This window comes from Scyliorhinus torazame, chromosome 12 (genome assembly GCF_047496885.1).
Source record: "Scyliorhinus torazame isolate Kashiwa2021f chromosome 12, sScyTor2.1, whole genome shotgun sequence".
Lineage (NCBI taxonomy): Eukaryota > Metazoa > Chordata > Chondrichthyes > Carcharhiniformes > Scyliorhinidae > Scyliorhinus > Scyliorhinus torazame.
The window spans coordinates 7,243,050-7,266,316 of record NC_092718.1 but is presented as its reverse complement, the minus strand read 5'-3'; the positions used below and the strand labels follow the sequence as shown (position 1 = coordinate 7,266,316).

At 43.8% G+C, this 23,267-nt stretch overlaps 1 protein-coding gene across 1 annotated transcript; it reads left to right on the top strand.

The window, feature by feature from the left end:
* The first annotated feature begins 2,376 nt into the window (after positions 1 to 2,376).
* LOC140387374 (ankyrin repeat domain-containing protein 34C-like) lies at positions 2,377 to 22,343 on the top strand. Its single transcript, XM_072470377.1, has 2 exons — positions 2,377 to 2,720; positions 18,290 to 22,343. Exon 2 carries the CDS (start codon positions 18,337 to 18,339, stop codon positions 19,948 to 19,950), a length of 1,614 nt encoding a protein of 537 aa, XP_072326478.1. The 5' UTR covers positions 2,377 to 2,720; positions 18,290 to 18,336; the 3' UTR covers positions 19,951 to 22,343.
* Positions 22,344 to 23,267: the final 924 nt, after the last annotated feature.

Genomic DNA, 23,267 nt, shown 5'->3' with positions numbered 1-23,267 from the left:
TTTGGTCAAGTTAGCTATCCTAAATCCCATTTGATTACTTATTACTGCTATGTCCTAAAAATACATGTTCAATGGTTAATAATGATTACTCAGTCCTATAATTCATCTCAATCCTTAATAAAACAGCTTATGTAAAACTACTCTAGTGGCATGCTTACGATTCAGTTTTAAGAGGTATCATCGCTGAACCCCCCCCCCCCCCCCCCCCCCCCCCCACCACCTAAGGGTTACATTGCACTTTTCCAAACCAAGATGATTCTCTGTGGTTGGATGACGGAAATCCAGAGTATTACTGAGAATTGGTCAGTCAACCTGCTTTCTTACAGCACCTGAATCTGGAGATCTTTCCAGCTCCAGCCACAATGGGCATGGTGGTCACAGCTGAACACTGCTGTGTGTTAGTAAACTATTGGACTTTGCTCAGTAAAATCCCCAGCAGTACAATCTTAGGGGTCCTTTGGTTTGGCCTTTGTCCAACAAGCATCAAAACCCTCTGGGCTTAGGTAAATGAGTAAAGAGGAAATGAAAATGAAATGAAATAAAATGAAAAATGAAAATCGCTTATTGTCACAAGTAGGCTTCAAATGAAGTTACTGTGAAAAGCCCCTAGTCGCCACATTCCGGCACCTGTTCGGGGAGGCTGGTATGGGAAGGAGGGTGGCTCACAGCCACAGAGTGTGTACCATGTGTCAGCCTCACTCTAAAGTTGATTAGAAACTCTCACAATTGAAATTTCCTGCAAATGCCAGGCTGAGAAAAAATGTTGGCCAGGGCACTGGGAAAAAAAATCGTCTCATTTTGATTAAGCAGTGGCCATGGGATTGTCAACATTTGCCTGAGAGGGAGGACAGGTCCTCAGTTTAACATTTCTTCTGAAACAAAGCACCTCTGACACTGCAGCACTCCCTCAGTAGTGTCAGGCATCAGTCTGGGTTTCCTATGCAAGTACTTGGACTGGGACTTGACCGCCACCCCTCTAACCCCCACCGTCCGGCTACCTATTGACTCAAACTCAATGTGCCACCCACAGAACCACAGCTGATTCCTGCCCAAGAATCCATCTCAATCGCTTCCTTCCAACCTGGTTGTACCATGATACAACAATAATGGAGTTAAGACCGTAAGATGCAGGAACTGAAGTAGGCCATGTGGCCTGTCGTCTCTGCTCTGCCATTTCATGAGAATGAGTTCCATTCAATGAGTTGCAGCACGGTAGCACAATGGTTAGCACTGTTGCTTCACAGCACCAGGGTCCCAGGTTCGATTCCCGGCTTGGATTACTGTCTGTGCGGAGTCTGCACGTTCTCCCCGTGTCTGCGTGGGTTTCCTCCGGGTACTCCGGTTTCCTCCCACAAGTCACGAAAGACATGCTTGTTAGGTGAATTGGACATTCTGAATTCTCCCTCAGTGTACCCGAACAGGCGCCGAGGGGCTTTTCACAGTAACTTCATTGCAGTATTAATGTAAGCCTACTTAATAATAATCCTTATTGTCACAAGTAGGCTTACATTAACACTGCAATGAAGTTACTGTGAAAAGCCCCTCGGCGCCACATTCCGGCACCTGTTCGGGTACACAGAGGGAGAATTCAGAATGTCCAAATTACCTAACAGCATGTCTTTCGGGACTTGTGGGAGGAAACCCGAGTGACACTTGTGACATTAATTGGATTGGATTGGATTGGATTTGTTTATTGTCACGTGTACCAAGGTACAGTGAAAAGTATTTTTCTGCGAGCAGCTCAACAGATCATTAAGTACATGAGAAGAAAAGGGAATAAAAGAAAATACATAATAGGGCAACACAACATAATGATTGATGTTGATTGTTATTGACGAATCTCAGCAATCAATCTCTGTGAAAGAGTCTGCACCACAGACATGAACCGGTGGACAACTTGGGAACCGTAAATCCGGAGTCACTGGCGCCTCCCACAGTCACCACACGTTATGTCTCAAATCAAACAGTGCATTCCATCCCTATAACTACCTCAGGCCATGGACAATATCTGGTGGCTTTTCACAACTTCTGAAAATCAATGGCTTTCAGCCAAACCATTTTAATGTCCCAAAGTTTGATTGGTGTTTTTGTCCAAAGCCCTGAGCTAGCACACTGGAGGTCCCATCCTTTGAAAAGACAAGTGGAGCTCAGGGCTGCTTATATCCCACAGCAGGAGGGATTTTATTGTTCACATGAGGGAGTTAATTCGTGGAGATGCTGCAGAGGGAGGCTGGGGAAGGAGGGCTACTTTCCACACTGGTTACGTGGTTATTTTGGGGATGACGTTCGTGACGTGAATGCAATCGTATTCCTTCCAACAAATGAAAAAAAAGGTTATTTATAAACTCGATCTCTCTATCTGAGCTCAGCCCCAAATACTTTGCAACCTGGAGCAGCAGTGCAGAGAGATTGGCCAAGCTGGGCTCAGCAACCCCATCCAAAGTCCACTCAATTACCAGGTCTTGTAAAATAGAATTTAATTGGAATAATATCTCAATCAGAGTTGGAAATGTAAATCTGCACGCGGTTTGCTTTTTCTCTCTCTCCCTGCTGCATTGGGGGAAATAAATCGACTCCTTGCTTTGTTTTGGGATTTTTTTTTTTAAATCACAACATTTAAAGAGGTTCAGGGACTTCTGTTGGTTGCAGAGCACTGCAGCCAGGGAAGGAACATGATGATGTGTCAAAGCCTGCAGCAGAGTCGGTCTCATTGCGAAACGGTAAGATTGCTTATTCCTCCATGTATCTGCTCTCGATTTGGGTTAAGGTAAAAACTTGGGAACAGGGAACCAACGCTAAATGTTTTTAAAAATGTAAAGACCCATCTGTTTGCAATCTGTAAATGTTGCATCCCCCGGTTGGTTAGAGGATAAATGAAGCGCTGTGCAGTCTGTTCTCTGTGTACATCTACATTGGGACCACCCCCGCCTGCTCACTCCCTGGGGGAAGCGCACAGTTCGGGGGCAGCTCTGCATTTTGGTGCACGCGTGGTTTTAACTCTGATTCTCTTCCACCCGAGAGGGTTTCATCTCTGCCACTTCTTTCAAATATCTTCACTGGTATTCGGCTAGGGGGTGCCGCACATTGAGCGAAAAGCCCAAATGTTAGAAAAGCCCCCAGACACAGAGGGGAGATTTGTGCTATTAAATTAACCAGGGAGCTTCCAGAATGAAGCCAGCCTTTAAAATCCGGGGTTTAAGCTGCTGTTTAGGCTGAAGGTAATCAGGAAGGGGGAGGTATTCAGGACCTTGTGGCGTTCCTCGCCTGCCCCGTTTGCAGAAGAATCGCCGACTTGTCAGATTTTGTACATCGGGGAAATCAATCAGCAAAATGCTAAACAGAGTTTGAGCACCGCACAGAGAGAGGTGAAGAGTGGGATTCATCAGGAGAGGAGCAGAGATAGAGAGACACGGAGGGAGAGATTGGATAGATACAAGATGTGAATGTCAAACAGGGAATGCTGAAAACGGGGGGAGGGAAAGAGGGTTAGCATTTCAGAGTCTGATATATCTGTGAGGAGGGAGCTTGGGAGGGACTGAGCGAAAAAGCACTGGGGCAGACACACATGCAGAGGAATGTGGTGTGTGAGAGATTGTCAGAGAGCTGTACAGAGAGTGGGAGGCGGAGGGATGAAAATGTTCAACAAGGCAAAATGCTGAAACCTTCAGCAAAAATAGAAAATGCTGGAAATTCTCAGCAAGTCAGGCAGCATCTGTGGAGAGAAAACAGGATTGACATCTCCGGAAAATGTCAGCACAGTGTTAATGGGTTTGAAGTGACAGCATGGAATGGGCTGCCTTCAGCACCATGGACAGCGATTTAACTCCAATCAGGTCTCTCATTTACTGTCTATTGTTGGCGGTCTCCAGTATGTCTGAAGGTTTCTCAGACTGTGTCTCATCTGTCTTGCTATGTGTTTCTCGATCTGTCTCTGTTTTTATCTCATTCTATCCCTATTTCTCTTTCTCTGAACTCTTCCCTTATTCCCAGTCTATTCATTCCCCATGCAGCTTCCCCCCCCCCCCCCCGCCCCCACTCACTCCATCGATATGACTGCCCACCGCACACTCTCATTGGTGTAAAGGGTGCTTTCATGTCTCCTCTATTTGCATTTCCATTATGAAAATCTGAATAATTTGCATAATATTACTGCCTCAGTTCAATGTGGATTTATGCAATTAAATATTCATCATTGTTCGAAACATTACAATCCCTGTTTTTTTCCAAGAATTGAATACAGGTATAACCCTCATGAGGTTATTGTAATATCCTGTCATTAAAAGTTAATATTTATTTAATTAATATGAAATTAAATGCTTCAATTGAAATCAAAATGTGTAGGTTAGTCCAACAAAATCTTAAGGACAGATTGTCAATTAATGGATATCGGAGAGGGATTTGTTCCTTTTCTGGTGATTTTTTAACTTATAACCTTTACTTATATATAGCAACATGCCCCCAAAGTGGGGAGGGGTGAGAATAGGGCTTGAGCAGGAGCAAGGTGATGGAGTAATGCTTAAAGACACTTTTATTGGTGCAAAGAGACATAGCAACATGGGGAGGTTTAGAATGAGAGTTATGGAATGGGACAATGAGATCTCTGAAATCTCTATCACTGAGGGACTGAGAGAGTAGCCAGGATAATCTGGGGCAGGTTACAGTGGCATTGAGAGTGAAGCCAGAGAGAGGTTTGTAAATGAGGACAAGGATTATGAAATCAATGCAATGAGTGACCTAAATCAGTGGCTGGAATATATCCCACAACAGTTCAATCCATATCCAATAATGTTGATTCACCATCTCGAATCCAATTCCCATTGTTAATCATAAATAGCCAACTGAAGTAGTTTGAAATTTGCTGCATTTGCAATTCAGAGACTTGTTAAATATTTTGCATTATGTTAATTGTCAAACCAGTTCCAAATATATTTACTTATTGTGTGATGTACAAAAATGACTCACACAAGCATATTGTCAAATGAAACCTTTATTACAATGAATTGCAGGAACACCCAACACCCAAAGTACCTCTTCTGAGCTCTGATTTTGAAGATTTTGTCTTAGGTCACACATACAATTGTGCCATCTACTGCCCAAAAACAGTAAACACCCCTCATCATAAAAGATCCCGGAATTTTGACAGTGACTTTTTGAAGATTTAGGATTGTCGCTGTACATAAAAAAGATTTGGATTTATACAGTGCTATTCATGACCACCAGATGTCTCAAAGTGCTTTGCACTCAATGAAGTATCTTTGACGTGTGGTCACCTTTGCAATATAGGAAATGCAGGAGTCAATTCACGCACAGCAAACTCCCACAGATAGCAATTTGATCATCTGATTTTCTTTATTTTTTATAAATTTAGAGTACCCAATTCATTTTTTCCAATTAAGGGGGAATTTAGCGTGTTCAATCCACCTACCCTGCACATCTTTGGGTTGTGGGGGCGGAACCCACACAAACACGGGGAGAATGTGCAAAACTCCACACGGACAGTGACCCAGAGCCGGGATCGAACCTGGGACCTTGGCGCCTTGAGGCAGCAGTGCTAACCACTGTGCCACTGTGCTGTCCCATCTGCTTTTCTTTTAAGGTTGCGCTGATGTTGATTGAGGGATAAAGATTGCGAACTCTCCTGCTCATCTTCAAAGTCGGGTTTTTAACATTCTCTCTAGCAGGCAGATTTTTAACAGCCACCCAAAAGACAGCAAATCCAACACTGTAGCACTGGAGTGTCATGTGATCACGTATTGAAACTAGTCATATCGGAATGATATATAATTAGGCTACTGAAAGAAATATGATTCCACCTTTTGCACTCAGTGTGCCCAGCAAGGTCTCCTTAGTGAGGGACAATACAGTGTAGATATAGGATCCAACCCTCCAGTCTATCCCAACCAGGGGGAACCAATAAAGAGACACAATGACCAATCATATGACTCTCCAGCAGACGTATCATGAATTGTACCATCATCACACACTCAACCACCCAAAGATAAACAAGTCACTCTCTCCAGATGATTCAGCTGCCAATTCCTGGGCGGCTTTGTGAATATAGAGTTTGTTAGAGGGCATTCATAGAATCATAGAATTTACAGTGCAGAAGGAGGCCATTCGGCCCATCAAGTCTGCACCGGCTCTTGGAACGAACACTCTACCCAAGCCCACGCCTCCACCTGTAATCCAGTAACCACACCTAACCTTCTTGGACACTAAGGGCAATTCAGAATGTCCAATCCACCTAACCTGCACATGTTTGGACTGTGGGAGGAAACCGGAGCACCCGGAGGAAACCCACGCAGGCACGGAGAGAACGTGCAGACTCCGCACAGACAGTGACCCAAGTCGGGAATCGAACCTGGGACCTTGGAGCTGTGAAGCAACTGTGCTAACCACTGTGCTACCGTCCTGCCCAATTGTTCATGAACGGCTGGGAAATATAGTCAAATTATCAAATAATCTACATTTCATTTATGTAAATAATGACTTCACTTTGAACTTCCTTCATTTGGGGCCATACCAACTGAGAGGAACAGTGCAATCCAAGTCCCAAACTATTTTGCAATCCAGCTACCTCCCTCAGTCAGAGCTCTCAAAACACCAGTGTAATACTCATTCCATCCAGAATATTGGGACAGTCACCAAACTCCCTATTGTTTAACCTTAGTAGCAAAATCCACAAATAAATGAAAAACTTTCCTTTAGTGCGTATAAAACTTTCCTGAAACTTTACTCTAGAGTGGGAAAATGAACTGAAGCTCTGAATTTATTTAAAATCCGTGACTTGCTTCACTAAAACCTTCCTAAGTATGTAAAAAGCTGATCAATTTGTTCCCATGCAGTTGAGAGATCCAGCAATTTGTATATCTCCCACCTGGTGATTGTGAATGTTGGCAGAGGCTTCAGCTGAATTCTTAAGTACCTCACTGAATTCTGCTGCTTTGTCCCAACAACGCCCATCTTTAGGAGGCTACCGCCCTCTGTACTGCATCAGTGGGGTATTATTAACAGTACCATTAACGTAAGGAGGTCTGAGAGGATAGCTCTTTCAAAGAGGCAACATAGACATGATGATCTCCTTTTGCACCGTATCATTCTGTTTGAATATCCCAAAGTCCTTTACAAGGGAAGGGGAGTTTGGAAATGGACACAGTGGGAACTGGGGAAAAAGTTACAGGAGGAAACTAAAGAGCTGAAGCTGAGATGGCTACTTGGCTGGAAAAATGGATACATTGGAAACACTGAGCACAGTTGCCAAAGGAGTTGCAGTTAGGAATGATGATTTTAAACATAATACATGGGGGTTGGATAGCCTGTGAAAGTCCAGCTTTCAGAACGGTATTAATCATCTTGTGGGGGCTCTGTACAATTTTACAAGTCGAACAATTCTAGCAGCATCCCTCATTATGTTTCCTGTTGACAGATGGAGTGAGACCAATAATTTAGTGCGGAATTATTTCGGTGGAACTTTATGTTTAAAATAAGTCCTTAAACATGGAAATTACTCCACAGATAAACTGGAAACACTGGTTTCAGATTGGTCTATGTAGATTGTCGTAATCCACTGACACACCTGATCTCATCCAAAACTCTACTGCCTGTATCTTAACTCCATCCATCTTCCTTACATTGGCAGCCAGTCTGGCAATGCCTCCATTTGAAAATTATTTCTGTTCCAATCTCTCCATGGCCCCAGCCCCCTGCAGCCCATCTCAGGCTGCCCCCTACAAGCCTCAGAGATGTCTGCTCTTGTCCATCACCCACATCCTTCACTCCATCGTGGGCGGCTGTGCCTTTAATAATAATAATCTTTAGTGGTGTCACAAATAGGCTTACATCAACACTGCAATGAAGTTACTGTGAAAAGCCCCTAGTCGCCACATTCCGGCGCCTGTTCAGGTACACAGAGGGAGAAATCAGAATGTCCAATTCACCTAACAGCATGTCTTTCGGGGCTTGTGGGAGGAAACCGGAGCCCCCGGAGGAAACCCACGCAAACACGGAGAGAACGTGCAGACTCCACACAGTGACCCAAGATGGGAATCGAACCCTGGTCCCAGGCGCTGTGAAGCAACAGTGCTAACCATGATGCTACCATGTTGGCCATCTCGGAGTCCCAATCTAAGGAATTCTTTCCACACATGTCTCTGCTGCACTATCTTTAAGTCCAGCCTGAAAACAAGCGTTTGTGACCCTCCCACTATCTCATTCTTTGACTCGCCGTCAATTTTTGTCAGATTACCACCTCTGTGAAGGGCACTGGACCATTTTCCAACATTGAGGATGTAGGTTGCCAGAATACCAGCGAAGTCTCATGCTGAATTTAATCACAAAGGCTCCGTGTTGGACATGTAGAAACTTTCAGTCAATGTTTAATACTAACACAGTATGGGAAAGGGGGAAGATCTTCCTTCTGATTTATAAAAATAAAAAATATAGGGCAGCACGGTGGTTAGCACTGCTGTCTCACGGCGTCGAGGTCCCAGGTTCGATCCCAGCTCTGGGTCACTGTCCACGTGGGGTTTGCACATTCTCCCCGTGTTTGCGCGGGTTTCGCCCCCACAACCCAAAGATATGCAGGGTAGGTGGATTGGCCACGCTAAACTGCCCTTCAATTGGAAAAAATGAATTGGGTACTCTGAATTTTTTTTTTTTAAGTCAAAAGTATGTTTCCACTGTTCCCAGGGGCTCTAATTTCTAATAGACGGATTTTTTTTCCCAAGCTGCGTTATACTACATCCAATCAAAACTCAATTTGGTGATTTTACATTTCAGTTTAACATGTGCCTCCCAATCCAGTGCAGTGTTAGAAACATAGAAACAGCAGATGGCCATTCAGCCCATCGAACCTACTCCGCCATTCAATTCGATTACAGCTGATCACCCATTTCAGTGCCTTTTCCCCACACTATCCCCATATCCATTTAGGCCATTGGCATTTAAAAATCCTTCAATCTCCGCTTTTGACACACTCAGTGACTGAGCTTCCACACCCTTCTGGGGGAGGGAGTTCCAAAGATTCACAACCCTCTTGAGCAAAAAGGTTTCTCCGTATCTGTATTCTGTTCTGTGCCCAATTCCCAAGTGGCTTCCCCCTTATTTTGAAATTGTGCCCCTGGTTCTATATTCCCCAACCAAGGGAAACATCTTACCTGTCTATTCCTTTAAGAATTTTGCAGGTTTCAATGAGGTCACCTCTCATTCATCGGAACTCTAGAGGCATGGTAGCACAGTGGTTAGCACTGTTGCTTCACAGCTCCAGGGTCCCGGGTTCGATTCCCGGCTTGGGTCACTGTCTGTGCGGAGTTTGCAATTTCTCCCCGTGGTCTGTGTGGGTTTCCTCCGGGTGCTCCAGTTTCCTCCCACAAGTCCGAAAGACGTGCTGTTAGGCAAATTGGACATTCTGAATTCTCCCTCAGTGTTCCCAGACAGGCGCCGGAATGTGGTGGCTAGGGGCTTTTCACAGTAACTTCATTGCAATGTTAATGTAAGCCTACTTGTGACACTAATAAAGATGAAAGATTATTGCTTCCTCCTGGTATACCAAGCGGCCCTCTTTCCTGCCTGCCATCAGATTTACGAGGGGCACGGTGGCACAGTGGTTAACACTGCTGCCTCACAGCTCCAGGCTCCCAGGTTCAATTCCGGCCACATCCAATTCAATGATTTAGATTGTAAACAGCTGGGGCCCTGAGTACTGATCCCTGCAGAACATCACCAGCCACAGCCTGTCAAAGTGAGAATGACACTGTTAACCCATCCTTCATCCATGCCAGTATATTAAGTCCTATCCCACGTGCTTTAATTTTGTTTACTAACCTCTTGCGGGGAACCTTATCAAGAGCCTTATGAAAGTACAAGCATACCGCATCCACCGACTCCCCTTTATCAATTCTGTTAGTAACATCCTCAAATGAACTCCAACAGGTTCGTCTGACATGATTTACCATTCATAAACCCATGCCGACTAAGCCAATTCAGATTATTATCCAATTGTCCATTTATCACATCCTTTATAATAGATTCTAGCATTTTCCCTACCACTGATGTAAGACCAATAGGAACAGGAGTAGGCCATTCAGCCCCTCGAGGCTGTCCCGCCATTTAATGAGATCATGTCTGAACTGTGGCCTAACCCCATATACCTGCTAATGTCAGCAGGTCTGACAACATCTGTGGAGAGAGAAGGGACCTAACGTTGCGAGTCTTGATGACTCTTTTTCTTTGACAAAGAGTCATCCAGATTTATACTAATAATCTTTATTGTCACAAGTAGGCTTGCATTAACGCTGCAATGAAGTTACTGTGAAAATCCCCGGGTCGCCACATTCCGGTGTCAGGTACACAGAGGGAAAATTCAGAATGTCCAAATAAACAAACACTTGTGGGACGAAGCCCACGCAGACACAGGGAAAATGTGCAGACACCGCACAGACACCGGCCCAAGCTGGAAATTGAGCCTGGGTCCCTGGCGCTGTGAAGCAACAGTGCTAACCACTGTGCTACCGTGCCACCCACATTAGCTCCCTTCTCGCTCCACAGATTCTGCCAGACCTGCAGAGATTGTCTGCAGTAATTTGCTTTTTTTTTCCCATGTACCTGCCCGTGGCCCAAATCCCGTAATATCTCTTTGTTTAACCAAAATCTATCTTATCACAAGATTTAAAATTAACAATTGATCCAGCTTCAACTTCTGTGTGGGAGAGAGAAGGGAGAAAACGCCAACACACCAAACCTCTCCCACCTTTTGTGTGTCGAAGTTCTTCCCAAAATCTCTCCTGAACGGTCTAGCCCTAGTTTTAGAATCGCCAACCAGTGGAAATAGGTTATCTTTATCCAGGTGGCACATGCACAGTGGTTAGCACTGCTGCCTGCGGCACTGAGGACCTGGGTTCGATACCAGCCCCAGGTCACTGTCCGTGTGGAGTTTGCACTTTCTCCCCGTGTCTGCGTGGGTCTCACCCCCACAACCCAAAGATGCGCAGGGTAGCTGGATTGGTCACGCTAAATTGCCCCTTAATTGGGGAAAAAAAATTGGGTACTCTAAATTTATTTAAAAGAAGGAATATCTTTATCAACCCTAAACAATATCTTGAATACTTTGATCATATCACCCCCTTAACCTTCTAAATTCTAGTGAAAGCAGCCTAACTTGAACAATCTCTCCTCGTAATGTAACCCCTGTAGTCCAGCTATCATTCAGTAAACCTATGTTGCCCTGCCTCCAAGGCCAAAATATCCTTCCTCGGGTGTGGTGCCCAGAACTGCTGACAATGACTCTGAGTGGGGTCTAACCAGGGTTTTGTAAAGCTACAGCATAACCCGTGTGTTTGTACTCCAATCCTCTGGATAAAAGGCTAGCATTCCATTAGCCTTTCTGATTATTTTCTGCACTTGGCCATGATATTTTAAGGATCTATGCACCTGAACCCCCAAGTCTCTTTGGACATCCACTGTACCTACCCTCTTTCCATTTACAAAGTACTCTGCTCTATCTGTTTTTTGGTCCAAAATGGATAACCTCCCACTTGCTTACATTAAATTCCATCTGCCACAATTTTGCCCAATCACCTAGTCTGTCAATATCTCCTTGCAATTTTATGCTATCACCTCGACTGTCACAATTGCCTCCTAACTTTGCATCATCAGCAAATTTGGATATATGACTTTCTATGCCATCATCCAAGTCGTTAATGAATAATGTGAATAATTGAGGTCCAACACAGATTCCTGTGGTACATCACTAGTCACCTCCTGCCAATTAGAGTAATTACCCATTAATCCAACTCTGTCGCCTGTCACTCAACCAATTTCCTAACCATGTCAATAATGTGCCCTCAACTCCATGGCTTCCACCTTGGTTATCAGTCTTTTATGTGGAACTTTATCAAATTCTTTCTGGAAGTCTATATAAATAACATCCATAGACATTCCCCTGTCCACGACCTGAGTCACTGAAATGAGTTTTATTAGGCATGACCTTCCCTTCACCAATCCATGCTAGCTCTCCCTGATCGACCTAAATTTCGAGGTGTTCAGTTACCCCATCCCTGATCATAGAGTCCAGCAATTCCCCCACTACAAATGTTAGACTAACCGGTCTGTAATTCCCTGGTTTCCAATCCAGAGGGACTCCTCCTGAATCTCGGGAACTCTGGAAGATTATAGTTGGGGCATCGATAATGTGCTCCCCGACTTTCTTCAACATCCTCGATGGAAACCATCAGGTCCTGGGGATTTGTCACTTTTTAGTTCCATTAATTTCCTAGATACTGATGCTGTATTTATGTTAATTGTATTAAGTCCCTGTCTATCGACTATTAATTATTTCGGGACTTCCGGCAAGTTATCCTCCTTTTCTCCTGTAAACACTGAGACAGGGTCATTGTCCAACATGTCTGCCATTTCCCCATTATCACTGACAATATCTCCATTTTCAGCTTTTACTGGGCCTACATTGCTCTTCACCACCCGCCTTCCCTTTATATAACTCTAAACATTTCTTCATATTGATTGTGATGTTCCTTGCAAGTTTTCTTCCATAATCTCTTTTTGACGCTCTTATAAGCTGCGTTGTGACCCTTTGCTGGTCCTTGCACCTACCCCATTTGTCTGGATCTGTGCTATGCTTTGCATTTTTGTAATCCCTTGCTTTTAGTTTTATGCTGACCCTAACCTTTTTGTGAAGTGGAGCCTTTTCCTCATATACATGCTCTATATCTTGTTAAATGTTTCTTTGAATATTCTCCACTGATCTTCAGTCCTTTGATCCATTAACGAATCTTCCCAGTTTCCCATGGACAAGCTCTGTCTCATCCCGTTAAAGTCAGCCTTTCCCAAGTTCAAAATTCTAGTATCTGAATCGTGCTTTTCACTTTCAAACCCTACACTGAATTCAATCATGTTGCGATCACTATTTGATAACGGTTCGCACACGGTTAGGCTGGGAATTAAATTGGGCTCATTACTCATAACTAAATCTAATATTTATATATATGTCCCCTTGATGCCTCTATAACATATTGCTGCAGGAAACTATCCCGGACACATTCCAGAAATTCACTACCTTCCAGACAGATGCTTGTCTGCCTCTCCCAATCTATGTGTACGTTAAAATCCCTCATTAATACCACTCTGCCTTTGTTACACACTTGCCTAATTTTTGTATTTATACAATCTAACACCTCACAGCTGCTACACAACACACATTACAGTTTTAGATCCTTTTTGTTCCACAGTTCCACCTATATGGTCTCCACTGGATGCTCTCCCCTCATTATAGCCTTCCTCACCATTGAGGTGATATTTCTAATCAGTGAGGCTGCTGCACCCTCTCTGCCATATTCTCTATCCTTCCTGTAAACGTTCTTACTTTGTTCTTTTGTTCTTGGTTATAACCAGGTATATTTAGTGCCCAGTCCAGGCTATCCTGCAGCTATGCCTCCGGAATAGCTACATCATAATCTTCCATTTGCATTTCCGCCTGCAGCTCGTTTAGCTTATTCCTTAAACTCTGTACATTAAAATATAGAGCTCATAATTGGGCTACTCCCCCTAACCGGTCTCTCAGCACAGACACTTTATTTGCTTGTTTATTATTTTTCTCTTCTGGTTTAACCAGTATACTTGTAGTTTTGCCGTTCGCTGCAGTTCCTGAAGTTGGTTCCCGACTGTTCCTTTACTCTCTTGTTTTTGGAACTGTACTGACTTCTCCTGAGGCCCCCCCCCCCCTCCCCCACATTTGCTAGTTCAAAGTCAGGTTTGTAGTTCCATCCTTTCTTCAATAGTGGAATGGTATTTGCTACCTTCAGGAACATAGAATTTTGGAAAATGATCACCAGTGCACCCATTATCTCTGTAGCTACCTCGATCAACATTCTGGGTAATAGATCATTAGGTCCCAGGTACTTATCAACCTTTAATCCCATTAATTTCTCCAATACAACCACCTTAATGATACAAATTTCCTTCAATTCCTCAGTGTTTCTAGTCCCTTGGATCTCTAATTCTGGGAGATCTCATTTCTTCCTCAGTGAAGACAGACACAAAGTAATTATTTAGTTATGTTGCCATTTTTCTATTCCTCGTTATAAATTTTCCCGACTGCCCGAACGGACCCACATTTGTCTTTGCTAGTTTGCATTCAATTCTATTCTCCCTTTCTTTAATTTGGAGTATTGCGTACAGTTCTGGTCACCGCATTATAGGAAGGACGTGGAGGCTTTGGAGCGGGTGCAGAGGAGATTTACCAGGATGTTGCCTGGTATGGAGGGAAAATCTTATGAGGAAAGGCTGATGGACTTGAGGTTGTTTTCGTTGGAGAGAAGAAGGTTAAGAGGAGACTTAATAGAGGCATACAAAATGATCAGGGGGTTGGATAGGGTGGACAGTGAGAGCCTTCTCCCGCGGATGGATATGGCTGGCACGAGGGGACATAACTTTAAACTGAGGGGTAATAGATATAGGACAGAGGTCAGAGGTAGGTTCTTTACGCAAAGAGTAGTGAGGCCGTGGAATGCCCTACCTGCTACAGTGGTGAACTCGCCAACATTGAGGGCATTTAAAAGTTTATTGGATAAACATATGGATGATAATGGCATAGTGTAGGTTGGATGGCTTTTGTTTCGGTGCAACATCGTGGGCCGAAGGGCCTGTACTGCGCTGTATTGTTCTATGTTCTATGTTCTATCCGTTTGTTGCTCCTCCTTTGCTGTGTTTTAAAATCTTCCCAATCCTCGGGTTTACTACTATTTCTGCAACTTTATAGGTCCTTTCAATCTTATACAATCCTTAATTTTTTTTGTTAACCATGGACGACTGAACCTTTTGGGCTTTTGTGCCTTGAAGGTATCATATTAGCACAAATTGGAGATTGGCTGGCAAACCGGAAACAGGGAGTAGGCAAATGGGTCTTTTCTGGTTGGCAGGATGTGAGGAGTGATGTGCCACGACTTGGATGAAGGGGCTGAAAGTGTGAAATTTGATGAAGACATAAAGATAGGTCAGAAAGTAACTTGTGAAGAGGCTGCAAGGAGACATAGATAGGTTGCGTGAATGGACAAAAGTTTGCCAAATGGAATATAACGTGAGCAAATGTAAAATTGGCCATTTTGGCAGAAAAAATAAAAATGCTTATTATCTCAGTGGTGAAAGGTTGCAGAGCTCAGAGGTGCAGAGGGATCTGGGTGTCCTAGTGCATGAATCAAAAAAGGCTGGTACACAGGTACAGAAAGTAATTGGGAAAGCTAATAGAATGTTATTGTTTATTGTGAGGGGGAATTCATTACAAAAGTAGGGAGGTTATGGTTCAATTACACAGGGGCATTGGTGAGTCCACATCTGGAATATTGTACAGTATTGGTCGTCTTATTCAAGGAAAGATGTAAATATGTTAGAAGTAGTTCAGAGAAGGTTTACTAAACTAATAGCAGGAATGGGTGGGTTGTTATGAGGAAAGGTTGGAGAGGGTGGGTTTGTATCCGCTGGAGTTTAGCAGAGTAAGAGGTGACTTGATTGAAACCTTTAAGATCCTGAGAGGGCATTGGCAGGGTGGATGTGGAGAGGATGTTTCCGCTTGTGGAAGAATTAGAACTAGGGGTCAGTGTTTAAAAATAAGGGGTCACCCATTTAAGATGGAGATGAGAATTTTTCTCTCAAGAGGGTGGTGAGTCTCAGGAACTCTCTTCCTCAAAGGGCAGTGGAAGCAGTCTTTGAATATTTTTAAGGCAGAGTTGGATAGATTCTTGATTAACAAGGGGGTGAAAGGTTATTTGGGGTGGGCAGAAATGCGAGGTTGAGGTTACAATTAGATCAGTCATGATCTTATTGAATCGAGGGGCTGAATGGCCTCCTCCTGCTCCTTATGTTTGTACAATTGCTGAAAAACACAATAATATGGCAGTAGCAGGCTGGTAGAGAACCTTTGTTTTCCGGATCTTTAGTCTGAAGCCCATTCTCTCATTTGCCTAGGTGAATGTGTCGATGATGGTTTGTAGCTTGGCCTCTGAGTGTGCGCACACACAGGCGTCGCCCGCATCCTGCAACTCGATGACAGAGGCTGGGGTGGTCTTGGTTCTGGCCTGGAGGCGTCAGAGGTTGAACAGTTTCCCGCTTGTCCAGTAGGTTAGCTCCACTCCAGCGGAGAGCTTCAGGGTGACGGGGTGGACTGTTGCTGTGAGGAAGATGGAGAAGAGCGTTGGTGTGAGGGTGCAGCCTTGTTTGATCCCAGTTTGCAAACGTATGGGGTCTGTTGTGGTTCCATTGGTGAGGATCTTGGCTTGTATGTCATCGTGGAGCAGGTGGAGAATGGTGACGAATTTCTTTGGGTAGCTAAATTTGAGGAGGATGCTCCACAGTCCCTCACGGTTGGCAGAGTGAAACGCCTTTGTGAGATTGAAGAAGGTCAAGTACAGAGGTTGATGCTGCTCCCTGCACTTTTCCTGGTTTTGTCACACGCCGAAAATCATGTCCATTTAGCCTCTTGCTGGGCGGAAGCTGCACTGAGACTCAGGAGCTCTTCAGCCACTGGGAGGAGGTGGGTGAGGAGGATTCTCATGATGTCCTTTCCCGTGGCGGAGAGTAGGGAAATCGCTCTGTAATTTCCGCAGTCTGATCTGTCTCCTTTCTTGAAGGTGGTCACAATTAAGGCGTCTCTGAGATCTCCCGGCATGCTCTCTTCCTTCCAGTTAAGGATGAGAAGGTTGTGGATTCTGTCAAGAGCGTATCTCGGTCACATTTTAATATTTCTGTGGGGATTCCATCTGCGCCAGAGGCCTTGTTGTTTTTCAGCTTTTGGTTGGCTTTTCCGACCTCATGGTGAGCTGGGTTTGTGCCGAGCTGGTGGCGGGTAGCGTGTTGCGAGATGGTGTCGAGAGCACTTGCGTCGAAGGTTGTGTTCTGGTTGAGGAGGTCCTTGAAGTGCTCGCTCCAATGAGAATTGACTGCCCCGTCTTTGATGAACGCCTCTCCTTTTCTGGCTCTCAGTGTGGTGGGCCTGGAGATACTCGGACAGGAGATGATTTTGATTGTGCTGAAGAATCCACTCTCATCGTGGTTGTTGGCGAGTTACTGAGTCTCCTGCACTCTTTCCACCCACCATTTGTTCTTCAGGTCGCGGATTCTTTGTTGCACCTCGGCCCTCAGCTGCCCGCAGACTCGTTTCCTCTCACTCGAGGTTTGGTGGAGCTGCCAGTTGAGGAACGCCTTGCGCTTGTCGTCAAGGAGATCCTGGATCTCCGGCTCGTTCTCGTTGAACCAGATGTGCCCTGATCGAGAGCCCAAGCGTCTCCTCACAGGTGCTGACTACGATGGCTTTTAAGGTATTGTGGGCATCCTGCAGCTTTGGCTTGTTGGTTGTCACCAGGTTAGCTGAGGCACCAGCGGAGTAGCTCCTTCGTCTGGGGGTCTTTGAGGCCAGCGACATTGAAGTGCTGCTCCTCACTTTCAAACGTAATTCAAAATCTATCATATTATGGTCCCATCTCTAAAGGTTCTTTTATGACAAGATTATGTTCGGTGGCCATTAAAGAGATTGAAAGAAGGTGCCTTTATATAGCACCTTTCGCAACGTCAGGCCATTCCAAAGCACTTTATAGCCAATGAAGTACTTTTGTTTTGAAGTGTAGTCATTGGTATAACAGAGGAAATGAGACAGCCAATTTGAGCACAGCACATTTCTCACAAGGTGACAGTAGCTAGATAATTAGATTTTTAAAAAAATTAAATTTAGAGCACCCAATTGTTTTTTTCCAATTAAGGGACAATTTAGCATGACCAATCCATCTAACCTACACATCTTTGGGTTGTGGGGGTGAAACCAATGCAGACATGGGAAGAACGTACAAAGTCCACACAGACAGTGACCCAGGGCCGGGGTCGAACCTGGGTCCTGGGCGCCATAGGCAGCAGTGCTAACCATTGCGCAATCATGCTGCCCTAGATAATTAGATCTTTAGGAATGCTGGTAGATGGATAAATACTGGGTCCAGGGCACTGAGGCGAAATCATCTTTGAAATGGTGTCACGGGATCCTTCATGTCTACTTGAGAGGGGCAGATGCAGTTTGACATCACTTCCTAAATATGGCAACTGCAACAATGCAGCACTCCCTGAATAATGTACTGGATGTTAGCCAGCTGTGTAAAAGCAGCCAATAAACTGCACCCTAAGAACCTATAAACTGTACAATGTGTAACTCTGGGCAAAGTGATGCAGTTTATGTGCATTGAGGAAATTATTATTTAGCTGTAGGATTATTAATGATTTTTGCCTTTATTATTTAATCCAGGTTCTCGAGTGTGTCCGGATTCTAAAGGGGCTACAATAACAATCAGTATGGATGATGCGATTGAACTACGGACTGATGGGAATTCTCTACTAAAGGCAGTCTGGTTGGGAAGGTTGAGACTAACCAGACTTTTGTTAGAAGGTGGAGCGTACATAAACGAAAGCAATGAAAGAGGAGAGACCCCCCTTATGGTGGCATGCATGACCAGGCACGTGGACCAACAGAGTGTGAGCAAAGCCAAGATGGTGAAGTACCTGCTGGAAAATCAGGCTGACCCAAACATTCAGGACAAGTCTGGTAAAACAGCGTTAATGCATGCCTGCATTGAGAGGGCTGGAGAGGAAGCAGTGTCCCAGTTACTCACCAATGGGGCAGATCCGAGCTTGGAGGATCATTCCGGTGCTTCAGCCTTGGTTTATGCTATCAACACAGATGACAAAGAGGTCCTAAAAAGTCTACTAAATGCCTGCAAAGCCAAGGGGAAGGAGGTCATAATAATAACGACTGATAAATCTCCTTCTGGGACAAAGACAACAAAACAGTATCTAAACGTGCCGCCTTCCCCAGAACTCGAGGAAAGGCATACTCCATCGATTTGTATGTCCCCGTCTGACATTGAACTCAAGACATCTCTGACTCCATCTCCCATAAATGAACAGGAAAATGAAAAATCTTTTAATTTCCAAGTAATGTCACATCAGACCGGAAGTTACACCGGCAAAACCCACAATGATCCTGGCTCTCCTGCCAGGAAAGTCAACCCTAAACGAATTGGAACTCGTTTGCCCCAACTGAAGAGACTCCAATCGGAGCCCTGGGGTCTGATTGCACCGTCTGTCTTAGCTGCTTCAGCCTATCAGGAAGAGTGCAAAAGGCTCAGCCCAGATGATGAGGTCATCCAGGGGATCAATGGGTTAGCACTGCCCAAACGCACCAATTTGTCCAGAACAAACAGCATCGAAAGTAAAGATCCATCTACCTTCCCATTTGTAGGGGATTCAACTTCCAGGACTCCCTCCACATCTGCACCAGTCTCCCGAAAGCAATCCTATGAGAAAAGCCAAACTCAACATCAGCCTTTAGCTCGAAGGAGCACTTTGCCTTCTGAGCAAGATACTGTGAGTAGCTTTGCCTCCACTGGCCCAGTGAGCTTGCGAGACACTGTCCACCGCAGAAGATTAGGCAATGATCATTATGATTCAGACTCCCAGCTTTATTCAGACTCGATCTCCAATCCATTTGATTCTGGAAAGATCACTTTTGAGAGAAAGAAACACAACACATCTCCCCTGACACTATTAACCAGCTCCCGTGAGTCACTGGACAGTATCTCCAGCACATCCCCCAGTTCTGTGCGACGTAGGCCTCCTGGCTTACTTGAAAGAAGAGGTTCTGGGACCCTCCTCCTCGATCACATCTCTCACACGAGACCGGGACATCTACCCCCATTGAATGTCAATCCCAATCCACCCATCCCTGACATAGGGTGCAACAGCAAACCTTCATCTCCTCTGACCATGTGTTTGAAATCTATGGTTCCCATGGCACCCTCTTCACCAAAGCGAAGCGACATGAAAGGTAAAAGGAAGCTGGTGAGAAGGCACTCTATGCAAGTGGAGCAAATGAAGCAGCTTTCTGACTTTGAAGAGCTGAACACTTAAACGCACCCGACACAATGGTCTCCTCTTTATAAATCCATGGGAATGTAAAATGAAAACTTAAAAGAGTTCAACAAACAAACAGTCTTTTCCTTTAAAATAACCAGGGCTAGCTCAGCTGTGTAGGATACCCTGGACTACACTTGGTAAATTTTGGATACAAACCAATCAACATATTGGATGGAAAGGAGCTCAAATCAAACTTTTGCACAGGCCCAAAACAAACGATTGCAGATCACCCCCCCCCCCCCCCCCCCAATACAGCGTCCCATCCAGGGGTGAAGTGACTGGAGCCAGTTTTCAACCTGGGCCGCAAAGAAATGGAAGCAGCAAAGCTGCAGGAGGCAAACCGCCTCCTTGATGCAACTCACCATTTGGAGCCCAAGGGATTTCAGTCAGCTCCCAGGGCCTCCAAGAGAAGCATCATTTAAAAAGGGCGACAACCAGGACACAGATTTTGATGGGCAGCAAATCTCCCAACCACATTCGAAGGCGGTTTCCTCGTACCCGTCTTCCCTCGCCCCTCAATGCCAGTTTTAGTCAGTTGAAATCAGCCAAAATGTGTTGTAATTCCTGACAAAGACAATGTCTATATTGTTTTGGTTTTAGAATGATGTTAAACCCTCCTGGTTCACCCCTAAACATGTGATTATATATTTTATTGCGAATGGACATGTCCAATGGGGCAATCATTGTTTTAAGCAGTTTCCTGTGAATCAATCTTCATTATAACAATTGTGACAAATTTACATCAAATGCATTTTTATCAATAATATATGTTGTGGACATCAATTAAGAAGTGCAATTTTTTGCTGCTTACCTTGCAGCCAGTTTTAGATATTATTCTTAAAGATATCCAAATACAAACTGGCTTTAAATGCATAGAAATCATGTTGGAACCAAAGGAGAAGGGAGGAGAGGACAGAAGATGTTATTTTTTGCCTGGGCCTCCTGTCAATGGTTAATAAATTGAATAAGGTTGTCGAGCATCCAGGTGATATAAAATATACGTGTATATAAACCAAAAATGCCCAGTATCAGAAAGGCAAAGTTGATCACAGTTTAAGCTCCACAATGCCACTATTAATTCTTGTACTGTGTACTATAGCTAGCTACCCGATTCAGGCAGTATTTGTTGACCGTTCTCTTTTACTTGAGGCTGCAGATATTATTCCTACTCCTTGGATAGATGAAAACACTAGGACGAGTTTCAATTTTAAGAAGCTGGAAAGAGTTAGCATTAATTTGACTTGGGCAACCAGGGGGGTCTGAGCATTTATGTCAGGTTTTAATCATTAATTTTATATTAATATAGCATCCTGCTTCATCTCAGGACATCTCAAATCGCTTTATAGGCAACTAAATACTCTTGAAGTATGATTACTGTTGTAACTTTAGGAAATTCGGTCAGCAAATTGTGTAAAGCCAGACCCCCACAAAGAGCAATAAGCAGGTAATGTGTTATAGTGATGTTGGTGGAGGGTTACATATCAGCCCAAGGGTAGCAGGGAGAACTCCTCAGCTCTTTGAAATGCCATGGGATTCTTTGCCTGCCAGATCTCACCAGAGGCATATCTCGCCATATCAGCTATGGAGCAGTGAATGGCAACTATTGCAATGCATAAATCCACATGACAATGCGCACAGCAGTTATCAGAAACCAGAGTCATTAAAAATGAGACCGGCGTCAAAAATAGTCAATATTTTTAAAATATATGTTTCAGCACAAACCGCCTGTACACTAATGTCTCATCTCCCAATTCTCTGCGACTCTAATCTCCCCCAACCAAGCGGCCTCTGAAACACAAGGCATTCAATCCCAGTGTATTGACATTTAATAATGCAAAGGCTAAGTGCATTACCCAAAAGGGTCAGTTCATCAAATTAAAGGGCAGATTAAAGGAAAAATAAGCTTTCTGTCTCACTCCGCCAAGCCGGTGTACCCACCAAAATCACACCCTCACCAACTCATTGAAGTAACAAAGATTAAAATTGAAAAGTTCAAGTAAATATCGTGTAATTTACACGAGTGAACTGAAATGATACAATAATAGTGTTATATTAGCATCAACCTTTCAGAGTATTCTTTGTGTGAGTAAATTATTTAAACTCTGTATACTTGAGAAAATATACTGTTCAAGTAAATGTGTGTATTTCTGTGAAAATAAAGTAAATCAGTTAGAATGTGAATAATAATTGCAATTAGCATTTTGCCAACTCAAAAGTGCATTAAGATGTGTTTGTTTCTCTGTTAAAGCGCCTTAAAAGTTTTGTCGGAGGTGATACTCCCTCAAATCGCACGCTTTCATTCTGAATGATGGTTGGACAAAGTTTGTTAAACCAGATGATGCAGGAAGTGATGAGCTGATTAAAGTTACAATTTGTGAAAATTACAATTTTGCTTATTGGTCTAACTCTGTCCTGTGTGTTCTGCTTAGTGTTTTGTCAATGTGTAAATAACACAATATCTGTATTTTCTTAATATTTTACATTTAATGTCTGTAAATAAGCAACTTGGATGGAATCTGCAAATGTTAACCTACGTTAATTAAATGGACATAATTTGGAGCTTCGCAGCAAGGTTTACAGTTTTAGATGTAAATTATCACTTGAAATAGCAAGCATTCCTTTACAGAATGTAAGCAGATTGTTAGTATCTTGTGTACAAGAGTATTTTCATAAAATAAATGAGTGGTATATTATTTGTGGCATATAACATTGTATTAAATTGGGGCAAAAATCTCAATCTGAACAAAATCTCCCCTCTGCGTTTTAGAAAACAATTGCACTACATTTAATAAATAAATGGACTGCAGTTTAGTGAACAAATAGGACACCGGATTCACTGTCTAAGCTCAAAGGATAATCACGTGGGTGAGGGTTTAATGCCCCATGCCCATACTCACGAAGTTACTGCTGAAAGGTGGAATTCAGAGAATAATCAAAAATGATCAATGTTCAAATAATCAATAGCTGGGAAACACTGTGGCAGACATTCCTATAGCAATATCAAATAATCAATGGCTGGGAAACACTGTGGCAGACATTCCTATAGCAATATCAAGAACCATCATTCTTCCCACAATAAACAAACAGTTTTTCCTGAAGAAAATTATAGAGCTTATGAAAAGTCTTTAATACTATTAAGAAGTATTAGGGCAGCACGTTAGCACAGTTGCTTCACAGCTCCAGGTTCCCAGGTTTGATTTCCAGCTTGGGCCACTGTCTGTGCGGAGTCTGCATGTTCTCCCTGTGTCTGCATGGGTTTCCTCCCATAATCCAAAGATAGGCAGGTGAGGTGGATTGGCCATGATAAAATG

What these genes read in the sequence shown, in the direction of transcription:
- LOC140387374 (XM_072470377.1), top strand. Translation starts at nt 18,337, where the DNA reads ATGGATGATGCGATTGAACTACGGACTGATGGGAATTCTCTACTAAAG.